Source organism: Galeopterus variegatus, unplaced genomic scaffold (assembly GCF_000696425.1).
Source record: "Galeopterus variegatus unplaced genomic scaffold, G_variegatus-3.0.2 Scaffold4231, whole genome shotgun sequence".
NCBI classification, from domain to species: domain Eukaryota; kingdom Metazoa; phylum Chordata; class Mammalia; order Dermoptera; family Cynocephalidae; genus Galeopterus; species Galeopterus variegatus.
The window spans coordinates 67,591-80,651 of NW_007730342.1; the positions used below are offsets into that span (position 1 = coordinate 67,591).

Genomic DNA, 13,061 nt, shown 5'->3' on the forward strand with positions numbered 1-13,061 from the left:
AAAAAAAAGAGGTGATGAAAATTCTGAATTTATGGTACTTGGATATATACAATGTCCACATATTTTCAAGTACCTAAAGAAATAGAACTGAGTTAAGCGAGCTAGCTAGCTGAGGCCCCGCTCCACGCCCACTGTTATAATGGACAGAAAAGGATGATTTGCAATCAGAACATCATTTGATGGTATATGAAACAAGGGCTTGCTTCTCAAGGGCTTAATGATGGTTAAAACGGTTTCCTTTGTTTAGTTCAAACTATCATTGTGGCTGAACTCACTTTGAAAATGGTGCCAAGCCGGGTCTGAACTTTCACAAAGTCTCAATTAGAGAATTCAGAATTAAATGGAGCTTTATAGAGCTCAATGACTCTTAAAAAATATGCTGAAATATGTATTACTAACTCTTATTCTTAATCTGAGGGATCAATTTTAATTTGTGAAGGTCCTGGAGCTAAAATCTATTGACTTAGGCACCCGTCCGCTAAGCCAAGGAACAAAGCAAAAGATAGAAATAAGAGGAATTGAAATTTCAGTTAACAGCAAGTTTCGTACGGGTAAACCGTAGGCGCTACAAATGAAGAATTAAAGGCATGAGAGGGTGAAAGAATACAGGAAGGAATCAGAGGTGATTTCCGGCAAGCCTAACCAAACACTTCTATGGAGAGTTAACCTGTGCTTTTCTAGGCATGCGAGGTCACCCAGAGCCCCGGGTTGGGAGGAACGTTCTTGGCCTCCAGCCGCACCCTAACCCGCCTTGGGGCGCTACTCGGCCCAACAAGCGGTCGCGCTACGGCCGTCCGGAGTCTTGGTGCCCTCCAGCCCGCGTCTCAGTGGCTTTGGTGCACTCGCCTTCGTCCAGAAGCAGCAGCAGCAGCAGCAGCAGGAGGTAGGCGGGTGCCTCGGTCCCCGGCAGCTGCCGGAGGAGGAGGGGGCGCGGTGGGGGCGGGGCGGCGCGAGCGTTGCCAGGATGCGGGCGGCGCGCGTCCCTGGCAGCCGGCTGCCCACGTCAAGGTTTGTTTAACAATCGCCCAGGTATTTATGGCCGGGACTCCAGGGCGGCGGGGGAACCAGGAGATCGCGCGGGGCAGCGGATGAGGTGCGGCGGCTGCGGCCCAGGGCGCCTCCCCCCGGCTTCCCGAACCTTGCCCGGTCCGACCCGAGGGGGAGGATGGAAAGACCAGCCGCACGCTGAGTCCCTCCGGAAGAAACCATCCTTCCCGCCATATCACCCCGCGGTCCTGCGGAGGTCACCACCTAGTCCCCTCCAGGCCTCGGTTTCCCGGAGCTGGGCCGAGCGGAAAAGCGAGCGATGGCGGAAAACCTGAGGAGACTGGTCTCGAATGAATCTTTACGATCGTTGCAGGAAAATCTAGACTCCTGGCTGAGGGAGTACAACGTGAGTCAGGGTGGGGGACCCCCGGGGCTGCCCTCCCTTAATTCCCTGCACAGCTCTCGGTGAGGGCTTCTTGGGGGTGACGACGGGGTGGCCGCTTTGCAAAGCCCCCGCGCTTGTGACTCCTAACGGAGACCTCCGCCTCCCACCAGGATGGCCGGACAGAAGAGCACGTGTCCGCTGGTGCCCTTTTTCCCCCTCCGCGCCACGCGGCGCAGCGGTGGCGCGGCCTGCGGGGCACAGGACTCCGTGGCAGCTAAGGGAGACGCCTTCCCCAGAGCGGTAACCAAGGACGCTGGCGGCCCTAGCAACAGGAAAGCCTCGCAGTCTGCCGCGAATCTGGTCTTTCCTACCACTCGCCTTCCCTCCCCTCCGCCAGCGCAACCCACACCCCCTTCCCCACTAGAATTATTTTTTACTACACTTCTCCTGCCTTTCGGCACCCTGACGATACCCAGGGTTGTATCAGAATGGACTTTTTCTTTTTTTTTTCCTTTTTGTCTTTTTTACTGACGGTAACGGGATCGCAACCCTCGGCGTCGCGCCCGTACCGGGGACCGGCAACGGCATCGCAACCCTCGGTGTTGCGCCCCGCACCGCGCTCAACCAGTGAGCGGAACCGGTCTCCACATGGGATCCGAACCCTCGGCGGGAGCGCCACCGCGCTCCCAAGCGGCGCACTCTCCAGTGCGCCACCGGGCTGGCTCCAGAATGGACTTTTATGAACATGCACCCGGGAGTTATTACCCAGAAGTCAGTGAAACGGGCACTTGTTACTGTTGAGGGTTTCATTTGAGTGCTGGTCAGAATGACAATTAAGGAGTTTCAACAGCAAAGCAGATTTCAGAAGGCCTGTTGCCAAGACATTTAAAAGAAGCCAATATTCTGTCATTTCATTAATCCCTATCCCCACCCCGGTTCCCCATAATTCCTCCCCTTTCTCCCCTGGCCCCCAACTCCAAGAATTGAATTTGCTTTCCTTTTGGTCTGTCCGGCTTAAATAGGAGGTTCTCACTCTTACATAGAGCGGTGAGACAGAGAGATATAGGACTAGGACTAGGAATTACCCCAGTCCCTGTTCCCGGTCTGGCTCTGCATAGAGCTAGCTGAATGACCTGGGGCAATTTACCTAACCCCTCTGGGTCTCAGTACCTCATCTGTTAAATGGGAAAGATTGGACTACATGATATGTAAAATTCCTTTTCAGATCCCAATATTTTTAGTCTAGATCAGCCTATTTCTGAGATCCAACCCGTCATGAGTCCCTTGGGCTTCCCCATTCAACCTCTAACCCGGGCTCCTGAGGAAGAGAAGCCCAAAGAACAGCTACAGCTTTCTCCTTAGCTCTCCTTCCTGGTGTTTAGTTGTTTACTCTCTCTTCCCCCTTTTAAAGAAGCAGCACTGACCATTCCTTCTCCATCAAGGATTCAAGAAAATTAAAAATTACCTCTTTATCATCAATGACTTGGGTTCTCCCCCACGTTTAAAAGTAACTACTTGCTACCTAGTCTTATAGGGTTGGGAATAACAAGTCCTAATATATGTATTCACCCATTTTTATTTCCCTGTGACCTAATTAAACTCTGAATTTTTAAAAAGTGTATCGTTTGTCACAACGTTTAATACAAATGACACTAGCATTTGGCTGCAACAATTAAGTGATTGAGAAACTCCCCATAAGTGCTGAGAAATATCACAGTTATTACATTCTCCTTTCATGGTAACATCCCCTTCCTCTGTTCTTGTGAAAACCATTTCAATCCAGCTTCCTCCTTCTCCACTGTATGGCAGAGACTGCATGCTCAGGCTCCATCATTTCTCTTGAGCTCTCTGGCATCTGGGTCATACTGGAATGTTGATGCTGGCGTCATTCACCCTCTACTCCTGCTTCATCTCTTACGTGTACGCTGATGAATCTCTTGTCTGTATCCAGGGCCTGTTCTCATCTGAGCTCTCACTTCTCCCATTCCCATTGAACGTTTTCTGTAGTGAGTGCTATTGTCATCTCAAAGTCAAATCACTCTAAAACCAAATTTAGCCTCTCCCACACTCCGACCAAAGACCTCCTGACAATTATCTTTACCATGACATATTCCACATCCCTTTCACCAGTGTAATCTGTTGGTTCCAACCTCAAAATTCATATAGAGTCTGGATGCTTTTCACCACCTACACTGCTACCACCCTTGTCCTCTTTTGATCATCTTTCACCTGGATTATTACAAAAATAATAACTCAGAGTGATTCTTCTAAATATCAGATCAGATCAGGTTACTCCTCTGGAAAAACCCTCCAAATTTCCTATTTCACTCAGAATAAAAGTCAGAGTTCCTACAATGTCCTTCAAATGCCTACCCAATTGAATCCCTTAACCTCTCTGCCTCATCCATTAGTCTCCAGCTTGCTTAATCCATTCTGGCAATACTGGCCTTCTTGCTCTTTCTAGAACAGCACTGTCCAATAGAACTTTCTGTGATGTTGAACATATTCTGAATCTGCCCTGTCCGATGTGCTGGTTATTGGGCACTGGAAATATGGCAAGTGCACACTAAGGAACTGAATTTTGTTTTATTGTTTTTAAATTAAATTATTAATTTTATTGGTTATGCATATTCATGGGGTACAAAGCTGACTGTCACCACTTGTGTCCAAGGTGTGATGGCCAGATTAGTGCTGTCAGTATGCCTATTACCACAAATTGCAATTATTCTTCATGTCCCCCACCCGATTATCCCCGATCTCCCTCCCCCGTCCCCTCCCTGACCCCACTCCACAACCCTAGGTACGCTCTCTCCCTCTGCAAGTCCAACACACCACTGTGGTCTTTCTTTCCTTTCTTCCTTCTCTCTTAGCTCCCACTTATGAGTGAAGACATGATATTTTCCCCCCTGTGTCTGGCTTATTTCCCTCAACATAAATTTTTTCAAGTTCATCAATGTTGCTGTGAATGGCAGAATTTCATTCTTTTTTATGGCAGAATAGTATTCCATGGTGTGTATATACCACATTTTTCTTACCCAGTCATCCGTCAATGGACATTGGGGAACTGAATTTTTAATTCATTTAAGTTCAATTTAAATTTGAATAGTCACATGTGGCTAATGGCAACTCTTGACAGCACAATTCTAGAGCATGCGAGACGAGTCCCTGCTTCAGGTCCTTTTGCACTTGCTGTTTCCTCTACCCGAAAAGCCTTTCACCTGCTGATATTTGAGAAAGAATCAACATCCTTGCTCTCTCGCCTCCTTCATGTCTTTGCTTAAGTAGCACCTTCTCAGAGAGGCTCACCTGATCATCCTGTTTACAACTGCAATCTCCTATCCTCACCCCTGGCGCTCACTGTCTCCCTTCCCTGCTTTATTTCTTCCATGACACGCATACCTACGTCTTCTAATTTTTACTTATTTAATCATTTATTTTATCATCAGTCTCCCCTCCCCTCTACTAGAATGTAAACTCCAGAAGGCAGAGATTTTTAACTCATTCTGCTCACCTCTGTATTCCCAGTGCTTAGAACAATGCTTGGCACCTAGTAGTTGCTCAACAACTACTTAATGACTGAATGAATACCAGACTCCCAGTTTCCTTGACTCATTTCTCTTAAAAAACCTTATATCCAGTGCAGAATTAAAAATGGTCCCCACATATCTTTAAATCAACCTTTATTAAAATTGAATTGAGGGCCAGCCCGGTGGCGCATTTGGTAGAGGGCGGCGCTCCCGCCAAGGGTTCGGATCCCATATACAGACTGGTCTGCTCACTGGCTGAGCGCGGTGCGGGCGCGACACCGAGGGTTGCGATCCCATTACCAGTCACGAAAAAAAAAAAAAAAGGAAAAAAAAAAATTGAATTGAAACCAGAAGCCACAGTTTCCAATTAGGGGCACAAATGAGAGGATGTAAGTGTTTTTAACAGTCAGTCTTTTTGCAGCTCAAGAGAGGGGATGAGAAAATATTTATATACCACTTACCATAAAATTTGTTACATCTAAACTTATTCTGTATCTTGTCATTTATAGTTTGAGTTTTAGTCAATTACTAAGTGCTTTCCTGTAATACCTCAAGGTTTTGTTAGTTTCAGGGACTTGTGACTTAATACTGTAAGATGAAGAATATTCATTGTCCTAAAGTACATTCATTACGATGTTGGTTGCAGAGAACTATTTTTGTTTATTGAAATATATAATTATGTTTGCTGTGGACGGTTGATTTTGCCGACTATGACTATATTGGTTTAGTTCTAACTGAGCCAAATAAAGAGCCATATATACTCCTTTAGAATTAGGAATGTAATCAAAGTCATCCCCCTGGGAAAAGGTTGTTTTCAAGGAAAATAAATAAATGGCTTAGATTAATTCTAAAACACAATGCAAAATTCTTCCAACTAGCCTTTATTTGGATTAATATTGAGATCCTATTTAGTGTTTCTTCTAAATTTCCCTCATATAATATCTTTCTTATCCATTCCCATCACCTCCACCTTAATCTGGCCATACCATGATCTCATGCACAACCTTTTAGCTCTGCTTTATGATCTGTTTCATTGTATCCTATATATGTTATCAGAGACAGTAAATTCTTCAAAAACTTAATTTTCTGCCCCCAAGCCTTTGTTTTTTGTTTACTTATTGGCTTATTTTTAATCTTACAACATCTAGCAGTCTTCTGGATCCTAGGAAAAACCACTTCTTGCTTGGCTATTTATTTAAAAAATTTCCAAGAAGGGACATTTTTTCACCCCCCCCCCCCCCCCCTGTATCCTATATATGTTATCAGAGACAGTAAATTCTTCAAAAACTTAATTTTCTGCCCCCAAGCCTTTGTTTTTTGTTTACTTATTGGCTTATTTTTAATCTTACAACATCTAGCAGTCTTCTGGATCCTAGGAAAAACCACTTCTTGCTTGGCTATTTATTTAAAAAATTTCCAAGAAGGGACATTTTTTCCCCCCCCCCCCCTCCCCGAGGAACAAGTACTAGAAAGAACAGCAAACACTGCCTACTCATCTTCTTTTGGTCATTAAAGTAATGTTGAATTAGTGCGGGCATTGTCCCAAGTGCTGATGAAGACTTTTCCTTTAAAACTTGGCTTCGACTGGTCATTCAAGGACACCTTGGTTGTAACACATAACTTTCAGAAATTATTTTCCTCCTTTGTGGTTATTAAGAATGTTGGTGAGAGAGCCATAGAAAATTCCTTCTTGTTCAACCAAGAACAGAGTTACTTATCAAAAACAATTATTCATTCAACAAATGGTTACTGAGATTCAACTCAGTGGGTTAGATACTATTTACAATTTTTGCAGGGTACATTTATTAATTTATTCATTCAATATATATTTCTTTATTTTCGAGCTTATGATGTGCCTGCCTATGCTAGGTTCTGGGAATAGGAATGTGAGCTGCATCTTAATGATGAACTTGCAACTGGAGAAGAGGAGAAAGAATAGAGGAAATAGCAGGTGCAAAAATCAGGCAGGCATGAAAAAGCTGGCATATTTAGGAGGGCTGTGAATAGCTCAAGGCAGGGAGTAGAAGTGAGATATGGCTGAGTAGGTGGGGTGGTTGGAGCTGGAAGATGAAGAGCTTCAGGTGGTGTGGTAAGGAGTTCAGACTTTATCCTCAGGGCAACATACAGAAACCAAAAGCATTATGCAGGAAGGAGACATGTTTGGATTGTGTTCTGGAGAGGTTGCTCCAGTTGTCTCATGATGGGGAAATTGGAAACTCTAGGGAGAACAGATGGGATTGGGTGGCACTTTAGGCAAGAAATCATGTGAATCAGCCTCCCATAAACTAGCTTGGCACATTTAGTAAACAAAGTCAAAGAGTCTGGGAATGGTCCTTAGAGTTTATGTATGAGTATGCTGTCCCAAATGTCCTGAATTTTTCATGCAACATCTGTGTGGTTTTATTGATCAACTCTGCAAAAGACTCAAATAACCTTATGTGTAGAACTGAATTCTGATTACCTAATTACTCTATAGAGATTTTAACATAAGAAGATAACTGAACCTTCCAATGTTAGCAGTAGCTGGAGGAGGTCAGCTCTGGGCTGAATGCATTTGTTTCCCCCCAGTCCTGTGGACTAGGTAGGGAGTTAACTTGGGTCATATGCTCTAAGATTTGCTATTTTTTAAAATGTACTCTGTATAATTATAGTAGCAAGTGGTAGAAATCTACTGTACTCTTGATAACCCCATTCCCAAGATAGGATAAGATTACATTTCTCAGAGTAAAGTAATAGACATCAGGACGTTTTGATTATTGAGTATGTGTATGAGGCTCGTGGAGGGCAGGTAATGCAAGGCTTCTGCATGCATTGCTCTAACAAGTGGAAACATCATACTAAATATCAACACACAAAAATGAGATCTTAAAGAGGAGTCTCTTCTGTTTGTTTTAGAATATCTCTGTGGTTAAAAGAGAGGCTACCTCTATGCCAAAATATGCCTGGTTCCAAGCACCAAGGTTGTTGCGGTTGCTATGGTGTGTTCAAACAGACTCCCTGCCCACCTTCCCCCCTCCTTAGTCAACATCCTTCTACATTCCTGAGGAGCTGATCTAATTAGTAAATTTATAGAGAACATTTTTCTTCCCTTTAGGTCTTTTATCTCTTTACTAGCTAGATCAAGCTGCAGTAATGGATAAAACTCCAAATCTTAATGTCTGAGCAGAGCAGAGACCTTTTTCTTATTCGTGTGGAGGCTGATGGGAGCTGTCCTCTATCATTGACCTGGTTTGATTCCTGACCTGGAGGTCTGCAGGGGGAAGAGAGAGTGAAGAGCTTGCACTGCTCTTAAATTCCACACACTACGGCCACACATTGTCCCTTGGCCAGAGTTAGTTATGTGGCTCCGATCCAATTGCAAGGGAGCCTGAGAAATGTAGGAAAACACATGGAGTATTTGATTAATGCTCCAATTCCTGCCACAGTTACTCATGATGAATTCATAGCTTTAAAAGAAGTTGATATGTGATTAAGGCGGATTATTTTACTTTTGGTAGAGAGACTGTCAGCTTTTTAAATTTGACTTTTCTTATTTTCATTTTGGACAAACTTGTTGATGTAATCATTATTGTTTCATATTTAAGGAACATAGATTATGAACAATGGAAAAAGAAGTCCTCCAATAGGAATACTAATTATGGGTCAACACATTTATAAAATTTAGCAGAGAAACCTAAATAGAAGCTTTGCTAAATTGCTGGGGATATACATAAGCCTACTTTTTCTTATATATAAAATTCAGTATTTTGGTTTGGAAACTTTGTTGTTGAGGTGGTGGTGGTGTAGTGAAATCCCATGATGCAGAATAATGGGCTAATTTTGGGAACAGGCTACTTAAAAGGCCACTCACATACAGGACTGCTGCCTCTCTAGAGGAAAAATCATAGCCTGTTGTAACCTGCACATGAAGAACCCTTGAAAGCTTTCAAAGTACTCTTCGTGCATTATTGCCTTTAAGCTTTATAAAAACCTGTGAAATAAGGTTTTATTTTCTACATTTTTCAGATGAGAAAACCAAACCTTAGGAGGGTCCACCTGCCCATGGGTGAAACTTAGGTTTGAAACTAGTTCTTGTGCATACCAAGTCCATTGTTTCATCTCCTACAGAGGAATGGAAGGCTGGAGAAAATTCCATTTACTTGCAGTGTCCATTTCTTGCCATCCTCTTCCAATCCCCTCTTTCCCTGCACCATGTGTACAGATCCTGAACAGTTAAAAAAAAAAAGGTAGAAATTAGGGCTTTTGTTTTGCATGTGTGAATTTTTATGCAGGAGGCTGCAAAGTCCTGCCCTTCTGTCTAGTGTCCAGACACTGATCGGCTGATCCACCTCTTTTTCTTCCTTATCTGTGAATTTTTTAATTGACAGAATAGGAATGGTATTCTTTTTGTATATAAGAAGAGTTTATTTTTTTTAATAAAAAAAAATTATGTAAGCCACTTAATGTTGTAATAGCATTTATATTTTAAAGGAATATTGTAATGCATCCTGTAGTACTACTAATTCTTATCTAATATACATGAAGCATATTTGTGTGTGAGAGACAGAAGTTTCTTAAAGTGGAAATCCATGTATTTTGTGCTGAAATTGATGGGTTTACATAACTTTTCACACTGCATATTGAAAGTTGTTTATTGACAAATTTTGTTAATTTAGTGATTAATGTATTAATCCTGTTTATTGACAAATTTTGTTAATTTAGTGATTAATGTATTGACAAATTTTGTTAATTTAGTGATTAATGTATTAATCCTGTTTTCTCTCTCTTTTTCATGTTGTGGAAGTGATTCAAAGTTAAGAATAGAAAAGTAGGTATTAGAGAACCATTGGTCTTGGATGATCAGGGTCTCAAGAGGGGCAATAGCTGACTGTTAGTAAGGTTGAGGCTACTCGGGAGTAAAGTTAATGAAAGGGACCAAAGGATTGGAGGTCCTTTTGGATAGGGGCCACGCATGTGCCAAGGCAGAGCAGGATAGCAGCCGAAGTGGAGGGAGGCTGGATGTGTTGGATGGAGGCATTTATAGAGGACCTTGGAGAATAGACAACATTAGGCCGGGAGTAAAGTTAATGAAAGGGACCAAAGGATTGGAGGTCCTTTTGGATAGGGGCCACGCATGTGCCAAGGCAGAGCAGGATAGCAGCCAAAGTGGAGAGAGGCTGGATGTGTTGGATGGAGGCATTTATAGAGGACCTTGGAGAATAGACAACATTAGGCTTGATGGGTTGGGAGCTTTTGTTTGAACCATGGTGACACTGAGGGGATGGGAACAAAGCCACTGTCCTATTGCTCCCCTTCCCCATACTACAAAAGTTCTTGAATGAGTAATCTGTCCTTGTTGCCTTTGCTTCTTCAACTCCCATTTGCTCTTCTACCCTAGTGCAACTGGGGAATCCCTCAGCACTCTCCACTCTCACTGTTCTGCTATAACTGCTCTCATGATGATCACTTAAGGCCACCTGATGGTCAGTCAAATCCAACCCTTTTTTTCCAGCCTGTATCTCCTTGATTTCTCTGCAGCAATTGATACATCTTGTCTAATTATATGGATTCAGCTACTCCCAGATTCTGGTGACTCCCAAATCTATCTCCAGCTGGGGCTTTGTTCCAGAACTCCCAATCTGGTGGCCACCTGGTTTCCAGAAAACTCCATGTGGATGCTCCAGGGGGCCCACTAACCCAACACAAACAAACAACAAGCTACCCCTCTCCAGTGTTGCTGGTTCTCCTCTTGTGGCCTCTGGCTGGGTAATGGTGTCACAATCCCCTCCGTGGTACAGTTTAGAAACCTGGGACCCTCCCTCTCCATCACATCTCACAGATGCATTCATTCAGCCCTAAGGATTCTACCTTTTAAATATCTCTCAAATATTGCTCACCTTTCCCCTTCAGCTACTACTGCTTTTATTTAAGCTCCCATTTGTTTTTTATATGTGTGGGAAAACCAGCTTCTTGGGTTTTTATATGTGTGGGAAAACCAGCATTTAGGGCACATCTAAAGAGAAATCTGTTGTAAAAATACCTGCAGTTGCAGGGAGAAAACTCACAGGCATAGTAACTTCATGGAGTCCAGAAAATTTTGCCCCTAACAGAACTCACAATATTTTTACAGCCATTATGGTTAAAAAAAAAAAAAAAAGGAGGCTAGAAGCCTACATCTGTTGCACAGGGGTTGGTAGCTTTAAAAAAAATGCATTTTCTTTCTGATAATGCTGCTGGTTATATTCTTGAATATTCTACTCGTTTCTATTACCTCACGCTCTTCTATCTGTATAAAGCCATTGGAATATGTTTGATGTTTACTTATTTAAGTTCCATACCTGTGACAGGGCATATTGATTTGCCTGCTTCCATTCATGACCACCTCCAATCCCTCTTTGATACAACTGTTGAGGTGAGGGATCGATTTTGTGGCTGTCATTGCACAAGCCAGTGATTCTCAACACAGGCAAGGCAGTAACCTAGGGCAGCATTTTCAAACAGCCACAGGACTCGATGTACTTTACTTCACAATATAGCACACAAAAACCCTTATGCATGTAAACAAAAGTTCCACAAATATTTCTTATCTTTACTCATTGTGATATACAGTTCTCTATTTTCTCTTTATTAATGTTATTTGCTGTTTGGAGTTCACTAAATCAATTCTATTGCACATTCATGCCATGGTTATCAATCTTGGTCTGCACATTCATGCTATGGTTATCAATCTTGGTTGCACATAGGAATCATCTAGAAAGCTTTAAAAATTTCCAATGTGCAGGTCCCACACTAGAGTAATTAAATCAGAGTTTCTAGGAGTAGGAGCCCACAAAGTTCCTCAGGTGANAAAAAAATAGGAGGCTAGTAGCCTACATCTGTTGCACAGGGGTTGGTAGCTTTAAAAAAAATGCATTTTCTTTCTGATAATGCTGCTGGTTATATTCTTGAATATTCTACTCGTTTCTATTACCTCACGCTCTTCTATCTGTATAAAGCCATTGGAATATGTTTGATGTTTACTTATTTAAGTTCCATACCTGTGACAGGGCATATTGATTTGCCTGCTTCCATTCATGACCACCTCCAATCCCTCTTTGATACAACTGTTGAGGTGAGGGATCGATTTTGTGGCTGTCATTGCACAAGCCAGTGATTCTCAACACAGGCAAGGCAGTAACCTAGGGCAGCATTTTCAAACAGCCACAGGACTCGATGTACTTTACTTCACAATATAGCACACAAAAACCCTTATGCATGTAAACAAAAGTTCCACAAATATTTCTTATCTTTACTCATTGTGATATACAGTTCTCTATTTTCTCTTTATTAATGTTATTTGCTGTTTGGAGTTCACTAAATCAATTCTATTGCACATTCATGCCATGGTTATCAATCTTGGTTGCACATAGGAATCATCTAGAAAGCCTTAAAAATTTCCAATGTGCAGGTCTCACACTAGAGTAATTAAATCAGAGTTTCTAGGAGTAGGAGCCCACAAAGTTCCTCAGGTGAAGGCTTTCCTGAATCTTCTACGCTCCTTACCACTTCCTTCTTGGAGCCTCACCTCCGCAATCCAGACCTACTTTTATTATAGTAAGTAGCACCTGGTTTTGTATTTATTTACGTGTTTATCTTAGAACTTACAGTCTATCTCATTTATCATGGTGTCCCTAACATCTAGCACAAATTATCCCCTCAAAGATTTCTCGAGAGAATAAATATGAGCGTGAAGCAGAGAACAGGCCATGCCCTTCTGCTTCTTGAAGCCAGCTCTTTTGGCTTCCTGGTTCTTCATCTTTCTTCCGGGTTGTTGCCTTACTTTCTACTGCTCTTGTTTTGCATTTTATTCACTGGCCCTTCCTTGGCCCACTTCTGACACAGCAAGGTTGTCTCTGCTCTGCCCCAGCCTTCTCTGCACTCTGTACTGTCCCTGGTGATCTCACCTATGCATGTGACTTCCATTCTCCCATCCCTGAAGGCTTCCAAAACCACACCTTCAATTCCCTGCTCTCTACTGAGCTCCAGACTTATTTTCCAACTGTTTTCTGTAAAGCATCATGGTTGAGAGCTCGGCTCCAGTGCTGGAGGCTGCAGGAATGGGTTCAAGTCACAGCTCAGCCACTGTCTCTCAAATTACTTCTTTGTTTCTCTTCATTGGTGAATTCCACATGATGGCGTCCAAT

The 13,061-nt window shown here is 42.8% G+C and overlaps 1 protein-coding gene across 1 annotated transcript in view; it reads left to right on the forward strand.

Annotated features, from left to right (window-relative positions):
* Nucleotides 1-1,306: 1,306 nt before the first annotated feature.
* The window catches only part of SPATA18 (spermatogenesis associated 18), a 38,796-nt gene continuing 27,041 nt past the window's right edge, over nucleotides 1,307-13,061 (forward strand). The window contains exon 1 of the mRNA XM_008587046.1: nucleotides 1,307-1,393. Within this exon, the coding sequence (XP_008585268.1) occupies nucleotides 1,307-1,393 (87 nt within the window). The remainder of the gene's footprint in view (nucleotides 1,394-13,061) is intronic.